The sequence below is a fragment of the Trichosurus vulpecula genome, chromosome 1, assembly GCF_011100635.1.
Source record: "Trichosurus vulpecula isolate mTriVul1 chromosome 1, mTriVul1.pri, whole genome shotgun sequence".
NCBI lineage: Eukaryota > Metazoa > Chordata > Mammalia > Diprotodontia > Phalangeridae > Trichosurus > Trichosurus vulpecula.
The window spans coordinates 65079344-65100583 of NC_050573.1; the positions used below are offsets into that span (position 1 = coordinate 65079344).

General features: G+C 47.8%; 1 protein-coding gene across 1 annotated transcript; it reads left to right on the forward strand.

The window, feature by feature from the left end:
- The first annotated feature begins 1051 nt into the window (after positions 1-1051).
- On the forward strand, positions 1052-19611 carry RASAL3 (RAS protein activator like 3). Its single transcript, XM_036734599.1, has 18 exons — positions 1052-1087; positions 1332-1710; positions 8599-8717; positions 8921-9005; positions 9203-9264; positions 9360-9421; positions 10881-11016; positions 11159-11257; positions 11915-12427; positions 15295-15439; positions 15610-15754; positions 16097-16333; positions 16801-17002; positions 17304-17428; positions 17751-18123; positions 18243-18406; positions 18639-18714; positions 19211-19611. Exons 2-18 carry the CDS (start codon positions 1335-1337, stop codon positions 19337-19339), a joined length of 3048 nt encoding a protein of 1015 aa, XP_036590494.1. The 5' UTR covers positions 1052-1087; positions 1332-1334; the 3' UTR covers positions 19340-19611.
- Positions 19612-21240: the final 1629 nt, after the last annotated feature.

The following is a 21240-nucleotide window of genomic DNA, read 5'->3' on the forward strand; positions in this document are numbered from 1 at the left end:
TTGCCACCCCATTTTATCAATTCCCCTTACCCTCTCTGTTGCTCATCCTCACCTTTTCTGTCTATCCCCTCTCCATAACTTTCTCCATTCTCTCTTCCTATTTGCCACCCTTTTGATCTATTTCCCTCTCTGTTGCACATGCCCTCTCTATCCACCTCCCATGTTCTAAACAAAATACCATCTCTATTATTCTATTCCCAACTCTGTCACTTTGCCTTCTCTATTTGCATCCTCTACTCTCTCATGGTGTGGTGAAAAACACATTGGACACAGAGTTAGGAGAGACTTGAGTTCAAATTCCATCTCTGGCTACCACCAGCAGGCTACCTGACTACCATAAGCCTCAATTTCCTCACCTATAAGATAGGGCTTATACTCATTGAGCCTACCATAAATTTGTTCTGAGGATCAAGTGAGAAAATGTACGCCAAGCAGATGCTGTTGCAAACCTGAAAGTCTTTTGTGTGTGTGTGTGTGTGTGTGTGTGTGTGTGTGTGTGTGTGTGTGTATAAAATGACAGTTCTTATTCTCTATCTATTGTCCTCACCATCTCTACCCATCTCAGATTCACAAAATTTTAGATGAGATGTCTACCCCTCTCATTTTATAGATGAGTTTGAGAGCCCATACTGTTTCATTTTTGTCTTTGTGTTTCTAATACCTAACACAGTGCCCTCCTGGAGCACAATAGGCTCCTAATAAGTGCTTCCTTATTGGATTCATTGGCCAATGAGGAAACTGAGGCTCAGAGAAATTAAGTGGCTTGCCCAGGACCAAACATTTTGTAAGTGACAGAGCCAGAATTTGAACCCAGGCCTAATGACTCCAAGGTCTTTCCACTATACCATGAGATTTTCCCTCCTCTATCACCTTTACCTCAATTTATCCCCCATCATGCTTTTGATCATCTTCCTTAGTGTCAGCCTCAATCATCACAGCCTGTTTTCTCCCTAGGTTCTCTAAAGAACTCTGGGGCATGGGTAGAGGCGGGGCAAAGCAGGAGGGGTGTCACGTGGGGTCAGGGCTCACTTGTAAGGAAGCCGGGCAGTCCTGGGTGGCTGACTCAGGGGCACAGCAGGAAACAGAGGTAAGGATAAGTGGGGCTGAAAAGGTTTCCTGGTAGGGTCCTTACAGTGGAGCCAAGAACCACGAACAGGATATTTGAATGGGGAGCAGGAGAGTTAGGGCATGAGCGGGAGGCAGAGATACAAGGTAGCTGAGCACTGACCTCTCAGGACTGATGTTGCCCTATCCCATTGACCCCCAGGGTGCTGAGTGCTCATCCTCTTCTAAGTCTGACTCTTCTTTCCTTTACCTCCTTGTCCCCATAGGAGATGGAGATGCCTGCCCCGCCAGGGTCCCAAGCCAAAGCTGCTTCCCCACTAAGTTCCTACCGCTGGCGGCGAGGGGGAGACAAGTCAGCAGGGGCCTCCAGATGGGGACGGCTTCAAGGCTGGGGTCGAGCTCTGAGTAATCCTGAGACCTCAGAGTCATCAGCCAGCAGGCCTCCTCATCGGTCTCTCTTCCGCCGGGCTGTCTCTGCCTCTGCCTCTGCCTCTGCCTCTACCTCTGCCTCTGCCTCTACCAAGGAGTCAGGAGGAGGCTGGAATTGGAAGCTCTCCAAGTACCTTCGCCCTGGGAGTCAGCAGCACCCACCTGAGCATGTGCCTGGATCTCAACAGGAGGCAGCACCAGAACCAGAGGCATTGGGTAAGGATGACTTAGCCCACAATGTGCCTGGATACCCAGGCATAGCCCGCTGCGCTCTGCCCCAGAAATGACTACCTTTGATAGGCCATCTCCAAGGATTAGGGATTCAAAAGGTCCCAGATACCTCCATCTCCCCATATAGTTCTCCCCACCCACTGGGGGCTTGCTCTAAGGGCCCAATGTGGGAGTGGGGAGTTCTCTGGGCTCATAAATCTCCAAGTTTCTGTGTAGACCCCAAATGTAGTCAAGACTTAGAGAATTCTCTTCAGAGAATCTTGTCCCCAGGCCTCTTGCCCCCAGGCCACAGCCTTTTCGCCACTTAAGAACCTAGTCAATGTACAGGTCGTTCTAGGTTTTTACAAACCAAAGAGGCTAGCTGGGAAACCGGATGCCTGGGTTCCCTCTTCTCTGAACAGGATAAGGGGAAAGAGCCACCTCATCACCCTTTCTAATACACAGGAAGTTGTGGGGAGAGCTAGGAGAGGAAGTGGTTCAGACTCCACTACCTGTCTTTGGCAGGGTGTCAGGGAAGGCAGAGGGTGAGAGGGCAGATGCCTCCAATCTGGACTCCTCTCCAGGGATGATGGGAAAAGAAAGAAGACGCCTGGGTGTCTCCCTTTGGGGGTAGTTGTGACAGCTAGCAAATGAGGCAAGCTGGAGGCAGAGGGTCCAGGTACTTGCATTCAGTGTGTCACACTCTAAGGGTACGAGGTCAAGAGGGGCCAAGAAACTGGGAGGAGATGAGGCTCCTAAACCATCACCCACTGCCAAGAAAGTCTCCTGATGTCTAAAAGCCAGAGGGAGCAGGGGAATAAAGTAAGAGTCGTGATTGGCTTAGTGCCAGGACCCCACTCTTAGAGCTCCCAGGTATAAATGCCTCAGATGACATTTGGCCAGGGGTCTGTGTGAGCCAGGCTGTCCACCTGCTCATCCCCCTGAGGTCCTGGCTGTGCGTCCTTCACCTATGACTCTGTATTAGGGTTTCTCCTTTAGGGGGCCAAGGCTGATTCATCTTTTTAGGAGGATACTCAGGAAAGGAGTCCCTCAGTCCTTAATCTGGATGAGGATAATAAATACTGAGGCAGAATGGCAAAGGCAACTTGACTGCTCCCTTTCCCCTACTACCACAACTCTAAGTGCAGCCAATTTCACGTTCACAGGGTCTCTCCCACCGATTCCTTCTTCTTAACTCCCAGGCTACCATCCTAGCCAACACCTTACCACCTCTTGCAAGGACTGTTTGTTGCAAGTGCCTTCTAACTAGCCTTCCTATCTCCAGGAGCTGCCTTCTCTGACCATTGAACCACAGGTTCTAATCTCTTTGGCACCGGCTGCCAGAAGCATCTTTCAGAGACCCCCTTCATAGGACCTAGAGCTGAAAAGGATCTCAGAGATCATCTGTCCAATGCCCTTAACAGGCTTTCTTGTCACATAGTAAGTAGAGGGCCTGTCATTGGACTTGTAATCCAGTGCTCTGACTCCAGCTCTGATCAAGTTCTTCTCCTATGCAGATACTTTTTATGACTCTCTGTTGCCTTTAGGATATTATTACCATTATCTTATTTCCTATGTATAAATTGAATATTATAGGTACTTAATTAAATGTTTTTTTAAAAATTCAAGTTAGTCATCTACTCTTCTCTCCTCTCCTTTCTTCTTCTCTTTCTCTCCTCTTCCATTCCTCCACCCCCTTCCTCCTCTTCTTCTCCTCTCCCCTTCTTCTCCTCCCCCCCTTCCTTTTCCTCTCCCTTTCCTCTCTTCTCCTCTCCTCCCCTTTCCTTTCCTCTCCTCTTCTCCCCCTTCCTCTCTTCTTCCCTTCCCCTTCTCTCCTGTCTTTTCCTCCCTTTCTCCCTCCTTTTCTTTCTTCTCTCCTTTCCTCTTCTTTCCTTTCCTCTCCAAGTCCTACCCATTCTACAAGGCCTAATCTAAAGCCACTTCCTTTAGCATAGCCCGCCTTAAAATTTTTCTGTTTTTTTATATAATCATGCAAAATAACTTCCTGCATCAGCCAAAAAGAAAGGAAAAGAAAAGAAAAGAGGATACAATTTGCTCTCTAAGCCCATCTGCCATTTGGAGAGAGAAAGCATGTTTCACCATGAGCCTTTTGGAATTGTGATTGAAGACCCCAAAATTTTCACTGCCAATGTTACCACTTTCATTCAGGCTCTTATTAACTTTGGACTCAATTATTGTAATAAGCTTTTAACTGTTTCCTTACCTCTAGTCTTACCCTTTTGCAAGCAATCTGCCCTTCATGTCACTGCCAGATTATTCACACTAAAGCATAGGTCTGCTTTTGCGATCACTCCAATGTTCAAAAACTTTCCATGACTCTCCAATGGAATCGGCAGGTGCTTCTGTGAAGGGCCAAGGTTGGCAGGACAGGGCTTTCATTTGAATCAACTGGAAAGTGGAGAAGTTAATCCCTTCCAGACCGTACTTGTCTCATCCAACTGGGCCAGTTCAGGGTATATGTAATCTTCCCATTGGTCAATGCCTTCTTCACTCCATTCCTCTCCACTTTAGAGGCTGGGGATTTTGCCTGGGGCTTTTGCATTCAAAACAAGCTTAGCTATAGAAAAAGGGGAAAAAAAGTTCCTGAGGCTTTAGCCTAGGGGCAATGGCCCAGATCAACACAGATCTCTTCGTGTTGTTATTGTTATTGTTATTGTTAGATCCTCTTTCATCCACATAACTTTTATTCAGTCAATAAACATTTGTTAAGCACCTTTCATGCTCTAAGAACTGTGCTAAGTGCTGGGGATACAAAGAAAGGGAAAAGATAGTCCCTCCTTTCAAGGAGCTCACAATCTAATGAGGGAGATAACATGTAAAAGACTATTTACACATGAGCTATATATAATGGAAAAGGGAAATAATAAGCAGTAGGAAGGAATTAGAATTAATGAAGATTAGGAAAGGCTTCCTGTAGAAAGTGTGATTTTAGAGCACTCAGGGAACTCCTAAACATTCAGCCAGAGATATAGATCTCCAACCTGTTTAAATTCTGTGTATTAAAAGCCCCACTTGGACTTTCTGTATAGAATGAAAGATATGCATGACTCAAAAGCAATTAGTATAGAATGTAGAAATAACTATCTTTGAAGTACTATTGAAAACAGCAAATTATTCCCCATCATTGCTGCTGCTGCCACTCTCTTAATTCCATCATAGATCTCTGTCTCTCCAGTCTCTGTCCCTTCATCAAAGTATCACAGAATAATGTCAATGCTCCTGCTCTGAAAGAAACCTCATTCCCTGGCTCAGACCTATGATAATACAATTTCTTGCTGGTCTGGAAAGACCACAAATTCCAAGGGTTCCTATTAATGATTCCAAAACTGTTTCTTCTGCCTGCAGGGGGCATTAGTTTGACCCCTCTGAGTAGGCTTGTTACACTCTTCCCCTGGTTTAGAATTTTTAAGTCCCATGCAAAATCAGCTTTAGTACACTTGGCATCTGAAATTCTAACACATGGTATCCAAATACACATCATCACTTAACAGAACATTGATGACTAACCTAGTGTCCCAGTGCCCTTAAGATAGCATTGATAGCAAATGTGCCTCAGCAATACTTGGAATAGACAAAGCACGTCTTGACAGGCTGCTTCAGTGGCTACAGGTCTAAATTATAGGCATGGCATAATGCATGTATATATCACAGGAGCACATGCATATCTATATAAGACAATATAATGGCACTCAAATTTAAAGTAATGACACCATTAGTAATCTGACAAAATAGGAAAATATACAAACCAGCAAAACTATACATATATTACTAACAGCAAAATTAAGCTGAGTTAACAAACCAATGGAGCTACAATGATCCATGCAGAATACTAATGAAAAAACAAAGAATTTGGGATTTAAAAATGTCTAAAATAGGCATAAAAGACAGAAAGTAGAGAGAGAGTCACATCAGCAGTCCTTTGAATTCTTTGGGATGAAAAACTCCATCACCTCTCAGCAGGATTCTTTCAATGAGCACTAGCCATTCACTGTCAGTCTTCATTCAAACCTCATCCCTGCTGCTGCTGCTGCTGCTCTCCTAATTCCTTCACAGGTTCCTGTCTGTCTCCTTCCACTCCCTCCCTCTATCTGTCACAGAGACCTTCCAAAGCTCCCACTGTGGGAGAAACTCTGCCCTCCAGCTCAAACCCATGAGAGTCCAGTGTCTTCCTGGGGTTGGAGAGACTGTAAATTTCAGGGTCCCTAGCAACAACCAGTTCGTCTGTGGGAGAAATAATCTGACCGTCTGAATACCCTGTTATACCTATAAGATAACAACAACAACAAATTTATTAGCCTGTATTTTAACGTCCTCCACAATCTAGTATCAACCTACCATGATAGACTTATTTTAAATTACTTCCCATAACACACTTTGTTCCACCAACCAGACTGGCTCTTATCTGATTTCACCCTTCTCTCTCCCACCTACATGCATTCCAATAGGTTACCCCCACCCCCATTATTCTAGACTTTGCCTTTATCCCATTCTATCTTGTACCAGAGCTATCAGTGCATGTGGTCTTATCCTTTACATTGTGCTAAGGGACTGTATATTACCAGCATCTAGTACTTTGCACACAGTAAAACTTTAATAAATATTTGCTCAATGATCAGATTATTGGGTCAAATCAAGTAAACAAAGTCAACTAGCATTTGTTAAAGTGTCTTCTATGTGTCAGGCACTGTGCTAAGCTCTGGATATACAAACAAAGGCAAAAAGTCAGTCCCTTTCTGAAGGAGTTCATAGTCTAATGGGAGAAATAGCATGTAAACAACATGTAGGAACAAGATACATGCAGCATAAAGAGGAGATAATCTCAAAAAGTAGGCACTAGAATTAAGGGAGACTAGAAAAGTTTTCTTGCAGAAGGTGGAACTTCAACTGAGACTTAAAGGAAGCCAAGAGGCAGAGATAAAGAGGGAGATCATCCCAGGCATGGGGGCCAAGCCAAGGCACATGGGTGGGAGATGATAGAGTATCATATTTGAGGAACAGCAAAGAGTATGTCACGGGATAATAGTATACATAGAGGAGAAGAAGATGAAGTATAGTAGGGATAAATATAGTTTAAAAAATCAGCTTCACAAGTACAAGATGGAGAAAGTATAGTTAGGCAATAGTTGTTCTAAAAAGATTTGAAGGTGGTAGTGGACGACAAGCTAAAAATGAATCGATATGGTGATATAGCAGCCAAAAAAAACCTATTATAATTTTAAGCTGCATTCAGAGGGGTGGAGCTTCCAAGGCTGTGATTTACTGTTCTCTGTCTTGCTCTCATCACATCTGTTCAGCTCTAGAAAAGGCATTGGATGAGGTAGAGATCATTCAGAGGACAGTGGCCAGAAAGGTGAATGGACTGGATTGCACACTGCATGGGGACTGTTTAACCTGTACAAGATAATGCTTAGTGGAGGCATGGCAGCTGTTTTCATGTTATACTAAAGAGAAATAAGACTTATTTTCATTGGCTTAAGAGGGAAAACCCAGGAATTATGGGTGAAAGTCTCTCTGAAAATCTTCAAGCTAAGGTTGGATGACCATTTATTGAGTATGTAATAGTGAGGACTCCTTTTGGGGGTTGAGGTTGGACTATACGGCTGCTGAAATGTCTTCTAGCTCTGAGATTCTTTCTCTTAATTGAATTGAGGCTTGAATGCATAGAAGCAGGCATAGGAAGAGAGTAGGTAGAATCTATTTGACTAGAGCCAAGTATTCACATAGATCGAGGACTAGTACAGCTGGAAAAAGTATTAGGTAAGGGGATCATATGGTGGAGAACCCTGAATGACAGGCTAAGGAGTTCGAATCTTGTGCTATATAGCCAAGAGGGACCTGAGTCCCACTGAGGTAAGGCAACAAGCAATTATTAAGCATTTATTATATGCCAAGTCCTGTGCTGAGTGGTGGGGACTCAAATATAGGCAAAAAGGAAGAGAATTCCTTGCCTATTGAGGAGTTCCGTTTTAATGGGGGAAGACAATGTATGAAAAGGAGCTGGAAAACTGGTGAGAGAGGGGTAAGGGGAGAACAGTGTCAGTCTGGAAAGGGAGAAGCATAGCCATGAGGGGAATAAGGGATGGCAGGTCTAGGCCCCTCCCATAAATGAAGGCCCAACAGGAGAAGGGGGCAGTGGGATATTCCAGGGTGAGAAGGCTACAGTGGGGGATGGGTGGGAGGGAAAAGTCACATGGTCAGTTAAAGGAAGATAGTGAACAAGAATCCAGGTCCTCTGACTCCTAGTCCAAAACTTGTTTCTATCACACCTCCGTTCTTGGAGGACCAAGACTGTGTCTTCTTGCATCTTTTAGGAAGTCAGATTACCTCTCTGAGATTCAGATTCCTCATCTGTGAATTGGAAATTCTACATACCTCATTGTGTTATAAGGAAAGCACTTTGCGAACTCTATATCACTATATAAACGTTGGCTTCCACTCCCCATACCTCTCCTTGCTAGCATCACCCCTTCCCCCTTCCAGCTTGGACGATAATAGCTCATGGGCTCTGAGTAGAGGGAGGGACAAAGACAAGGCCAGGGCAGGGAGCAATCCACTTAGGAACTGGGCAGTGTCCAGCAGGTGGTAGGAGGTGGTCTTCTTTTGGAATGGTTTGCACTGGATGGCTGCCGAGTTCCATTCCAATTCTGAAGTGCTAGGATTCTGTCATCTGGTTGAGCTGATAGCACTAGAAGGACCAGAATTTCAGAATACTTTGAAAGACCAAAAATGAGGATCTTCAGGCCCTTCCAGAGTTATTTAAACAATAGATGAAGTAGCATATGTGAAATACTTTGCCAGCTTTAAAGAGCTATATAAATGCCCGCTGTTATTGTGATCATCATTGTCATGGTCATCTGCATGTTCCCTGTTCAGACCCCGTGCCTGTGGCTCCACGCATTCCTGAGGCCCCCACTGCCGATGTTCCAGTCTGGGACATCAGCAGCTTCACCCTCCTGGATGGGAAGCTGCTGCTGCTAGGGAGAGAGGAGGAGGTAAGGGGAAACTTGGGGGAGGGTTATTAAGAGGAGTGGAGATCAATGGGGCAGGGGAGGGGGGAGGCAGAGGAAGGATGAGGAAGGGGAAGGGAAGGAGAGCTGAAAGAAGGCTTGAGTTCAGAACTCAGAAAGGGTGGGTGATGATGAGTATCTGGACCAGATGCAGAAGAAATAAAAGGAGTCTGTCTATCTGTAAATAGGCTTCAGGGAGACACCTTCCCAGGGCGGGGAGTGTGGGCTCTGAGGGGAGTGTGCAGCTGACATCCGGAGGGGCCAAAGAGCCGGGTGAGTTGTGTTGGGTGAGAGGGGGACTAAGACAGTATTCAAAGCTGGGTCATGATGGGCTGGGAAAAGGAGGCTGGGGTGGGCCTGAGACGGGAGAGATGATACATATAGACACCAGACTAAGGGAACCTGGACGAAGAGGCTGCCGGGACCCTGGACATCTTCCTCCAGGTTCCCAATTATACTTCCCTTTACAGAGCAGAGTCTGAGAAGAGGTGAGTCCGAGGCCACCAGTGCCAACCAGGGCTCCAACGTGAGGGTGAGAATCAGATGCAGGGATGGGTAGGTGGAGACCCTGGGGAACCCTACATCCCAACCCCTGACCTCTTCTCCTTATCACCCTACAATCCTCAGGGTCTGCTGTGGAAGAGGCTTAAGGAAAAGAAGAAGGGGAAAGCCGGAAGCACTGGGGCAGGGTAAGGACTCCTTGGAGCTGTGGCAAGCCAAGAGCCTTGGATTTGAAGTCAGTATATCTGCCTTTAGAGCTGTGGCTCTGGGCAAGGCACTTCGCTTGGTTAAGCCTCGGTTTCCTCATCTTTAAAATGAGAATAAGAAGGTTTGCATAATCCATCTCACATAGTTAACATTCCCCCACAGAAATATGAGAAACAACTCTAATGAAGTCAGGTAGGAAAGAAGGGGAAGGGATACCACCCCCAGAGAACATTGAGAATGTGTGCCCACAATCCCAGGCCACTGGGGTCATAGGAGGTAGGGCGGTATGGCTGGCTACCTGCCAATGATTTCACCCAACGCACATATACATAGATATATCCAGGTTCTTCTGTAACCTTGGGCCTATGAGAACTTGTGCTCCAACCCCAGGGCCAAGAGGAGGGCAAATAGCACAAAATACACCCTCCATTCAGATGGGGTGGAGGAGAGGGTGACAGAGACCCTAGGGTACCAAAAGCCTATTGCTAAGGAGGCTGCCATTTTGTATATGGAGATGGGGGTGGGTGGGGAAGGCTGGTCCTAGAGGAGCTGACCCAGCCCATCTGGTAGCTTCTTAGTTTAACCTATTCTTCTTGCTACCAAGATGCTAAACTCAGTTGTTTTAAGCTTCTGTAGGCCTGAAAGTGGTGTTAATGCTTCTCTAAATTCAATTGCCCTGGTACAGCCCTGATAACCCATCCTAGTCACAACTCCATCCTACCCCTCCCTTCCGAGTCAGTCTAACCCTCCCAAGGGCAGTAACTGATATCCTACAAGCAGAGTCAGTCAGTCAATCAATGACCAATTATTCAGCATTTCTGACATCCCAGACACTGGGGCTAAGCACTAGCAATTCAAAGGCAGAGCACAGATTACAGATAAGCCAGGCAAACACAGGGATGGATTAGATGAACCTGGATGTATATATGTAGTATCCTGTCTCAGACACTTGCCAGCTGTGTGATCCTGGACAAGTCACTTTACCTATGGGAGCCTCAATGTCCCCACTTGTAAAATGGTGTTGTTGTGAGGATTTCATATATATGTGAAGCTGTTGCTGTTCAATTGTGTCTGACTCTTCTTCAGTCCATTTAGAGTTTTCTTGGCAAATATACTAGAGTGGTTTGCCATTTCCTTCTCCAGATCATTTTACAGACAAGGAAACCGAGACACAGTTAAGTGACTTGTCCAGTCTGAGAATGGATTTGAACTCAGATCTTCCTGACTCCAGGCCACCTAGCTGCTCAGTATGTGGAGTAGTACTTTGCAAATCTTAAAGAGCTACATAAATATGAGCTGCAATTGTAATAATCATAATTATTATTATAAATCTGGAGGGTTCTCTCAATGGGAGGCAGCTATGCCGGGGATGACTGGAGTGGCCCAGGAAGCTCATTGGAGTATCGGCCCCTTCAACCTCAGATCCCACTTCTCCACCAGGTGCCCTAGTGCCCGGGGTTCCCAAGAGTCCCTGGTAAATGAAGCGCCTATCAAAGAACTAGACCTAAGCTGTGAGCAAAATGTGCAAGTGTGGCCCTTGCACCCCAGCCTCCTTGGGGAGCCCTACTGCTTTCAGGTATGAGAGGAGAGGGGGCCAGATGGGCATGCCTTTTTCCACCCTCTACCCCCCCAGATTATCCTCCCTTTGAGTCATACTTGTATGCCTACCCCTTATACCTCCCCTTCCCTTCTAAAGGGGCTCCCCTCCCTCCTCTCAGATAACCTGGCCCGGTGGGAGTCGCTGTTTCTCCTGTGGCTCAGCAGCCGAGAGGGACCGATGGATTGAGGATCTGCGCCAAAGTCTGCAGCCCCACCAGGTCAGCACTTGGGACCCCGCCTAGCCTCAGCTCTGATTTGGATAGCCAATCCAAGCCCCAAATTCAGGGCAGACCTAGCGAGTCAGCCTATCAGGAAAAAATACCATCTGAAGTGCTGAGGTTTCGAAATCAAAAAGAAAAATCAGAACCACAGAATGCTTGAAGGGACAGCAGAACACAGAATGTCAGAGCTAGGGGGGCCCTTAGGACACTGAATGTCAGATCTGGAAAGGCCTCTAGAACACAGAATGTCAGAGCTGGGAGGGCCCTTAGGACATAGAATGTTCATGTTACAAACAACTTACCTAATAAATGAGCTATGGAAAGAGTAGATTTAGCTGGGCCTTTGGTGGGCCCTGAGAACAACACTGGACTCAATGCAGGACTGCCTTTTAAAATATGTCCTGAGGTGGTCACCTAATCTCTACTTGAATACTTCCAATAATGGGGAGCTCATCACCTATGGAGGCAGTTCATACCATTATTAATGACCAACTCTCATTGTAGGAAGTTGTTCCTGAACTTTGCCTCCCAGTAACTCTGCTCCCTGCCCCTTGCCACCACTGTTCCTAAATCTCTATTCTAAGTTAAAGCAGAAGACTATTCCCTTTTTTCCCTCTGCCTAGCCTCAAACTGTCCTCTCTCTTCTCTCTCCAGGAAAGCCAAGAAAGGGAAGAGACATGGCTGAGTGTACAGGTTCACGAAGCCAAGGGACTCTCACAGGGTAGCTCTCTAGGCCTTCGGGTGGAGCTGTGGCTGGATGGGGCCTTGTTGGCCAGAACAGCTGCTCGGCCTGGGCCTCACTTCTGGGCAGAGCGTTTCCACTTTGAAGCACTGCCCCCTGCCCGCCATCTTTCCCTTCGATTGCGCCAGGCCGACCGGGACCTGGGCAACGTGTCACTGGCACTAACTGAGCTGGGGCCAATGGGAGGGGGGCTTGAGAGATGGTTCCCTCTAGAAGGTGGACCTTCAGGGGCAGCCTTGAGGGCACGAGTTCGGGCACGCTGTCTGCAGATTCTACCCACTGAGCGCTACAAGGAATTGGCAGAGTTCCTCACCTTTCATTACCCAGAGCTGTGCCATGCCCTGGAGCCCCAGCTGCCTGCCCAGGCCAAGGAAGAGTTGGCAGCCACCATGGTCCGTGTGCTGCATGGCACGGGAAAAGCCCAGGTAGGGGAGAGGGCACTGAAGGGTGAAGCTGGCTGGGGAGAGGACTGGTCCAGAGGAGCTGACCCTGCCCATCTGGAAGCTTCCTATTTTAACTACCTTTTCTTGCTAACTAGATAAGCTCAATTGCTTCTATATTACTGCAGGCCTGAAAGTAGTGACAGTGATTGCATAAATTCAGTCACCTGGACAAAGCTCTATTACCCCACTCTAGTCAGTTCTGTCCCAATTTCTCTCTTCTTTCCCCTTCTCCATAGTGAGTCAGTCCAACCCTCCAAAAGGCAATAATATATTCTCTACTACAGACAGAATGCAAACTTTTGACAAGCCAGGCAAACAAAGGGATGTAAGGCATGTGTTGATGAATTGGTTTGGTTTGGACATTGTGTCCAATTGTAGAATAGTGGCCATAGCACCTGAGCTGGAGTCAGAATGATCTGGATTCAAATCCTGCCTCAGACACTTGCTAGCTTCATGACCCTAGACAAGTCACTTAATCTCCCCAAGTCTCAGTTTCCCTAACAGTAAAACAGTGATAGTTGTAAATTTTAATTCAGTTTTATAATATTGGTCACAGAGGATTAAAGCTAGAGGGTTTCTTATCCTTTCTACACTCACCCCTACTACACTGATAAGGACCTGTTCTCATACTTTACCACATGAGATCCCACTTCTCCACATCTCACAGACTCTTGATGTACTCCCCAGTTTGTTTTCCTTTACTCCAGTCTTTGATCAGGAAGTGGCCCTTCTTCTTGCTACATCTCCTCCATGTGTATCGTTAATCTATCCCCTCCTGTCTTCTTCAGCAAATCACCCCCATAATCATCCTCTCTCCCTCATCTTCAAACTTTCTCCATCTCCAGGTTCCTTCCCTATTGCCTGCAAACATGTCCAAGTCTCTCCCATTCTTAAAAACCCCTTTCTTGACCCTATCCACTCCTCAAGCTACCATACTATATTTCTCTTTCCTTTCTCAAATTCCTAGAAAAAAACTCACTACACTCATTATCTACACTTTTCTCTCCTCTCACTCCTCTCAAACCTTTGTATTTTGGTTTGAATTTCATCCCTCAACAGAAACTACTCTCTCCAAAGTTACCAGTGATCTCTTAATTGCCAAATCTAATGGGCTTTTTTCAATTCTCACCCTTCTCAACAACTCTGAATCATTTCATGCTGTTGCTCACTCTCTTCTCCTAGATTCTATCTCCCCTCATGGTTTTTTTTTTGTGAAACTCCTCTCTCCTTGGTTCATTCCCTACCTGTCTGACTGTTTCTTGTCAGTATCCTTTGCTGGTTGAGCATCCAAAACCCACCCTTAACTAGGAGTGTACCCTAAGGCTCAGAACAAGCCCTCATCTATTTTCTCCCAACACTGTCTCTCTTGGGGACCTCATCAACTTCCATAGATTTAATTATCATCTCTATGAATGTGAGTGTCAGATCTATCTATCCAATCCTAGACTCTCTCCTGACCTTCAGTCCTACAGGACATCATGCCTATTAGATGTTCAAAGTGGATATCCTATAGGTCTCTCAAACTCAACATGTCTGAAACAGTTCATTATTTTTCCCCTAAAGCCCATCCCTCTTCCAAAACTTCCTATCATCGCCAAGAGCGGGCACCACCATCCTTCCAATCACGCAGTTTCAAAACCTCAAGGTCATCTTTACTCCTCATTCACTCTACATAACCAATCAGTTACGAAATCTTGTTGGTCCTACCTCCCCAACATCCCTCACTTTAACCCCTTTTCTCTAGTCACATTGACGTCCCATTAGTTAAGGTGTTAATCACCTTAAGCCTGGGCTGCTGCTGCATTTACCTATTGGTCTTTCTGCTCCAGGTCTCTCCCCACTACAATCCACACTTCACGTGCCTGCTAATGTGAAGTTCCTAAAGCACACATATGACCATTTCACTCTTATTCAATAAATTTGAGCACTCCCTATTGTCTTCACAACTACATTGAAATGCCTTGATTTGGCTTTTAAGGCCTTCTGAGACCTAGTACCACCCTGCATTTCCAGCCTAATTGTGCATGCCCTTTCATGCACACTATAGCCAAATTAGCCTTCTTCTTGTTCCTCACACATGGCACTCCATCTCCTTTCCACTCACTCTACTCCATGCTGGGAATACTCATCTTTATTTCTGCCTCTTAGAATCTCTACCTTCCTTCAAGGCTCAGTCTAAGCACCAACCTATGTGTGAGCCTCTCCAGATACCCCTAGTTGCTGGTGCCTTCCCTTCAATATTCTGCATAGGTACACATGTACATGTTATCTCCTCTAGATAGATTGTAAGTCAGGGACTCTTAGACTTTTGTCATTGTATATCCAGCACCCAGCATAGTACCTGGTACGGAATAGGAACTCAGTAAATGTTTGTAAATTGATTGACACAAACTGTCACAGCTAGAAGAAGTCTTAAGGAATCAAGCAGGCAAGTATTTATTGAGTCCCTACTGTGCTTGAGAGGATAGTCTCTGGAAATACAAAGGCAAAAATGACACAGGAGCTTCCATTCTAAAAGACAAACACACGAAAAAATACATGGGAGAGGAACCTAGTCCTGGGAGGATCAGGAAAGTCCTTAAGTATGTGGTGATATTTGAAGAAAATTAGGGATTCTATAAGGTGGAAGTTAGAAGGGAGGGCTTTCCAGGCATGGGGTTGAGGAGAGAGATGGGAAATGGAGTTCACAGTTCTGTGCTGGTAAGGAAGGGTAGGGTAGGGATGAAAGGCCCAGTCTTTCTAAGGATGGCTTGGTGGAGCCCAATGTACCCAGGGTGTAACCACTGTGCTGGGGGATAGGGCTGTCCCTAGCTGTGTTCTGAGGTCATAGCCCACACTCCTGGCTACAGGCACTAGTGACAGACCTGGGCCTGGAGGAGCTGGCCCATTGTGGAGGGAGAGAAGCATTGCTGTTCCGAGAGAACACACTGGCCACAAAGGCCATTGATGAATACATGAAGCTGGTGGGCCAGAGCTACCTGCATGAGACGCTGGGTAAGGGGTTGGAAGGGAGGGTGGGGACTGTGGAGCAGCTTCCAGGGGACACTGAGGAGGAGGGAGGTACCTTGGAGGGGTGGGATCGGTAGGGAAGGAAGGGAAAGGCAAGAAGAAAGGTGCTGAGCCTGGACTCTGCCTGTTCTTCCCACTCCACGTCTGTGCTGCAGGAGGAGCTGTGGGACGTCTCTGTGCCTCTGAAGACGGCTGTGAAGTAGACCCTAGCAAGTGCCCTGGGCCAGCCCTGGCCCAGCACCAGGTCTCCCTGAGGCAAAGCTGTGAGGATGTCTTCCTCAGCATCACCCGCTCCTCTGAGTGAGCCCAGCCCCTAACACATGCCATTTGTCCCCCAGGGAGAGGGGGTGGTCTGGCTTCTTCCCTTGGCTCCTCACTCTCAACATGTTTGTGGCCAATCTGGGTACCAGAGTTTTCCCTTGTGCTCTCTCATCCAGTGACCCTGATCTGTGATATCTGATCTCCTTGTCCCTCGACCTCTTCCAGGTCTGTCTGCCTCTTACTCTTCTCTCAGCCCCTACTTCTCTTCCACATGGTTCCTTTTCTTCTTCAGATTCATCACGCATCCCTCTAGACCCTAATTCACTTTCTCGATACAGTGCACTCTCACCACCTGACCAGTCCTCCCTATTGACCCCACAGCTGGTTCCCGGCTGAGCTGAGTGCTGTGTTCTCCAGCTGGTGGGCAGCATGCCAGGACCGAGGGGCTGAGCCCCTGGGGGAGAGGCTGGTTTGTGCCTCACTGTTTCTGAGATTCCTGTGTCCAGCCATCATGTCCCCAAGCCTCTTCGGCCTTGCCCATGAGTACCCAGGCCCTGGCCTGGCTCGAACCCTTACCCTCGTCGCCAAGGTCATTCAGAACCTTGCCAACCGAGCTCCGTAAGTCAACAGTCAGTCAACAAGTTTTTATTAGGCAATTGCTATGTGCTAGGCATCATGCTAAGTGCCAAGGGTACAAAGAAAACCAAAAAAAAGTCCCTGCCCTAAGGAAGCTCACTTTCTAATGGGGGAGTCAGCATGTAAACAATGAGGTACATTCAAGATATATGCAGAGTAGATGAAGATAATCTGGGAGGGGAAGTGAATAGAGGCTGGGGTGGGGGGAGGGGATGGGAAAGGTCTGCTGCAAGGAAAACCCAAGAGGTAGAAGGGAGGAGGAAGGAGGGCATTCCACGGAAGACGGCCAGCGCAAAGGTAGAGGTGTTTAAGAACTGCAAAGAAGGCCAATGAAGCTTGGGCACTGGTCCAAGGAAGAAGGACAAGATGGGGGTGGGGTCCAGGTGCAAGTGAAGGAGACAGGCCTTCCTCCCAACTCTTGTTGGGGAACTATCTCTTGTTACTTCCAGGTTTGGGGAGAAGGAAAGTTACATGAGCTTCATGAATGATTTCTTGGAGCAACACAGCTCAGCCATGCAGCGCTTCCTGGTCCAAGTGGCCTGTGGGGATGGGGACAGGGCCCCTAGGGGCTACCAGGGCAGTGGAGACCTGGCCAGAGGCCTGGCCATTCTGCATGTCCAGCTCCGCACTATCTTCTCCGATCTGGACCAGGTACCCACACCCTGCCTCTGGCACCCCTACCCGACCACTCAGTCCCATCCTTTCTCCTGGCCTCCTCTCATAGTCTCTCCGGTCTCTGGCCCATGGATTAACTTAGTCCAGCACAGAGTCCAGTGCCTCAAACTCAGACTCTTGGGGCTGGAGCTTAGAGTTCAGTCTAGTCTAGAATCTAGAGCTCAGAGCTCAAGCTAGCCCAAAGCCTAGACTGAGACTTCCTGAAATGACCAGGGGACCCGTGGTAAGGAAGCTGAGAAGGCTGGCCAGGGCCCCCTGATAGTGCTCTCCCTGGTAGCCAACACAGGAGAGTCTGGAACCACTGCCCACCATACTTCAAGCCATTGAGGAAGGCCGCCCTGTACCTGTGTCTGTTAGCATGCGACCCTGTGCTACCAACATCAGGGCCCAGATCCATGCAAGGTAACCCAGCCTGGGGACAGGAATCATGGAGGGTCAGCTGGGTGGGAAATTTGGGAGGGAAGTTTGATCTATGAATGGAATAGGGGTCTAGATCATGATTGGAATTAGAAGCAGGATAAGGAACTGGGTTTAGGGTTGTGATTAGATTCAGGATTTGGTTTCTGAGTCCAGATTGGAATCAAGATTTGGATTGACATCAGGGTGATGGTAAGGACTGAATTAGGGGTTGGATTTTGGGTGAGGGTCAAGCTTGAGTTAGGTTGGAATCTTGGGTTGCCATCTGGATCAGAGGTCAAGAATTTTCTATTGGGACATATTTCAGCTTCTCAGAGAAGCCAGGCTTCCTGCCCCCCAGGGACCTCTCCAAGCACACCCCTCTCATCTCTAAGAGCCAATCTCTCAGAAGCATACAGGGCCGGGGCCAGGGTGAGGAACAGCCTGCAAAAAGACTACGTCGCCGTATCCAGCGTACTCAGAGTGTCCCTGCCTCCCGGACTGCCAGTCCCCGTACCTCTGGGCCCTTGTCCCGGGCCAGGCCTAAGGACTCTCTTCAAAGAGGTTCCCCACCCCAGGGTCGTTCCAGGCTTGGAGTCTCTGCTTCCCTGCCTAGGAAGTCCTCTGTACCTTGGCAGCGCTTCCTGGAGAAACCACATGAAGTGGACCATAGCATTTGCACCCACCGAATCCCTGGGAAGGTAACGACTCAGTTTATGACCTATAAACACCAGAAAAGGAGAGGATTCTGGAGGCTGGACTCCTCCTGTTCTACTCTCTGGGCTCTCTTACCATCAAATATTCCTCTCCTCTCTGCCAGGGACAGCTGGCAGAGCTTCGACAGGAGGTAGTCTCCCTGTGTGACCAGCAGAGAGTGTTAGCTGGACAGCTGGAAGCCCTAGCCAGCGAAACCCAGGCCCTCGGGGAACAACAGAAGAAACTTCTTGGCCAACTGGAACAGATTCAAGGCCAGTTCAGGACCAGGTGAGTGTCTTTCCTGGTTCTACGCCGACCCTCATCTGCCCAATCTCTGCCCTTCCCGTTCCCATCCTAGCACCTGGATGCTGGACAGCACCTCCTCCTGTATGTTCTTCCCACTTGACAACCTGGGGTAGGAGAAAGCCCTGAATAGCTTTCTCCCTCCCCTAGTCACCCAATTCCTCCTCCTGGAGACTGGGGAGGTTTGAGGGTCTAAAAGGACTGTCTCTTGGGTCAGGGCTCAGAAGCTGGATCCTGGGCATAGCCCAGGCCCCCAGAGCAGGAGCAGTGAGAATGCCAGGCTGGAGAGTTTGGTAAGAATTCTGTTCCACTCAGCAAACATTTATTAAGGCACTCATTAGGCTGGAGGAAAGTGGTGGGAAGGGGCAATGGAGACAAAGATGGGACCCAGTTTCAGCCCTCCTGGATCTCATAATCTTACTGGAGGCATGATGCAAATACACAAATTAGTATAATACAAGGCAGGATTTGAGCAGGGCAGAGGAAAGGCAGCTCAATGGAGCAGAGAGAGCCCTGGACTGGATCTGGTTTGAATATAAGCTCTGCATTTACCAGCTGGGTAAACTTGATCATCCTGCTTCTCTGGGTCTCAATTTCTCATCTTCAAAAGGTCTCTTCCAGCTCTGACATTCAGGGACTCTATACAAAGGGCCTTAAGAAAATTGGAGTGGGAGAGAAGTGGAAAAAGGGGCTAGTCTTTTGGGGAGCTTGAGCAGCTCGTCTTGAGCCATTATATGCTGCTGCCCCCACCTTTTCTCTTACTGCCCTTCCTTACCTTTTGGCCCCCAGGAACACCGCCTGGCTGACCTCGAGAGGTCACATGCTCAGCTGGTGCATTGGATGCAGGATCAGCAAAAAGCTCCTAGGATGCAAATTCAACCCTCAAAGATACCCTGCCCCAATGGAGATGCCACTTGACCTTGTCCAGGGCCAGTCTGGGCTTCTATGTGGGCACTGATGTGGATAGAGGCAGCTTGCAAAGCATAGGAACCAAGGTGCAGCCCTGGGCTGCCAACATATTTTTTCTCCTCTGCCAGTCCACCTCCCCACTTCAGTCCCCTGGGCTCTGCCCACTTCTGTCCCAGTCCTCTTGGCCTCAAGGAGGGAAGGAGGGGCAGGGATGGGCATGATAAACTATGACTGATGGGTTCCCCAACACAGAAGTTTATACCATAAAATTGTGGATTGAAATAAAGGACCTTTCTGAGCAGCATGGAGCTGGAGTGGGTTAGGATTCCCTGGGTCCCTTCCTTCTTTGCAGGCCACCTTTGTTGCTCATTTTTCCTGTGGCTGGTCCAGGAGAGCATTGGAAATCTGAGGTCCAAACAATCCAAATTGCTGCTCAAACTTAGTACAGTGGAAGGTATACTGGATTTGGAGTGAGAAGATGCAGGTTCAAATCCTGATTCTGCCACTTGCTTGCTGAGTAACATTGGGGTAACTCAACCTCTCTGGGCCTGATGGTCTTATAAATGGGTTGGTTGGGGAGGCATTGGGTGCTCCCACAGAAAATGGCTTCATTCAAAACCTGGACAACCCCTTGTCTTGGATGTCACAGAGGTGATGATTCTTATTCAGGGACAGACTGAATTCTAATTCTTCCCTATGCTAATTCAGTTGGCCTGGACAGGATAACAACTCAATGCTGCCTGTCCTGACCTCTAGAAGGGGCCATTGGTAGGAGATTCCTCAGCCCTCTCCCACCACCGCTGCCCTCCCCCACAACAAACCAATCTAATTGATTCCAATAAGCACTCATCAAATTTATAGAACATTTGGGATGTGAAAGACCCTGGGCTCCATGCTGGGATACAGAGACAAAAATGAGAAAGCCCTTGTTCTTAAGCAGCTTACACTGCAGAGAAAGGAGGGAGCAGCTAAGAACATACGGGATTTGAGGAAGGAGAAGTCACAGACTAGGGGAACCAGGAAAGACTCCCCGGAGGAGGTGGCCTGTGAGCTTAACCTTGAAGGAAGCTAAGGCTTCTCAGAGGTTGGAGTGAAGTGCCATTCAGAGGCACGGAGTGAAGAAGGGGAAGGGGCAGATGGGAGAGCTCTTTGGCTCCTTCTTGGAGCCCACACCTACACCAAGTTCCTCTGAATGCCAAGGATACCTCATTATTCCACATTTACTTGGCACTTGAATGTTTACAAAGCCTTTTTCCCAACAGCCCTCTCAGGTAAGGGTATATCACTCTCCTCATTTTACACACGAGGACATTGGGATCAGATGGGGGAGTTGACTTATCTAAGGTCACAAAGATGGTAAATAGATCACTGGGTACTCGAATCTATAGTGAGATTCCTATGGCCTTTCTCCTGGGGCATCTCTGTCCACAGACCTGTATCTGTCTATCTGTACTTCCCATGTCCCTTTTCACATTCTGCCTTATATTATATTATGATTAGTTATTAATATTATATTATGGCTACTTTCGTTCATGTCTTATCAGGCCTCAAGACTGTTAGCTCCTTGAAGGCGTGGACTGGGACCTCCCCCCATTAGTGCCAGGGCAGGGCTCTGCAGCCTAGATTGCCAGGCCTGAGGTGAGGGAGTAAACAGGGTAATGATTCAGACCAGGTAAAAGAGAGCAGCTGAGAGCCCTTCCCGACTCCCTCCTGCATATACAGGAACTTATGAAGATGCATGTTGGGGGCAGGGTGGTAGAAAGACAGGCCCCCCCTTCCCCTCTCTTCTCCCTGAGCTGTCCAGGGAGGCAAAAATCAGACAAGAACCACTGAAGTCTGAATCTGAAAGAAATGGTCAGAAGACGGAGGCTGTGGCCTTGGAGAGGGGCACCTGGGGACCACGACATGGT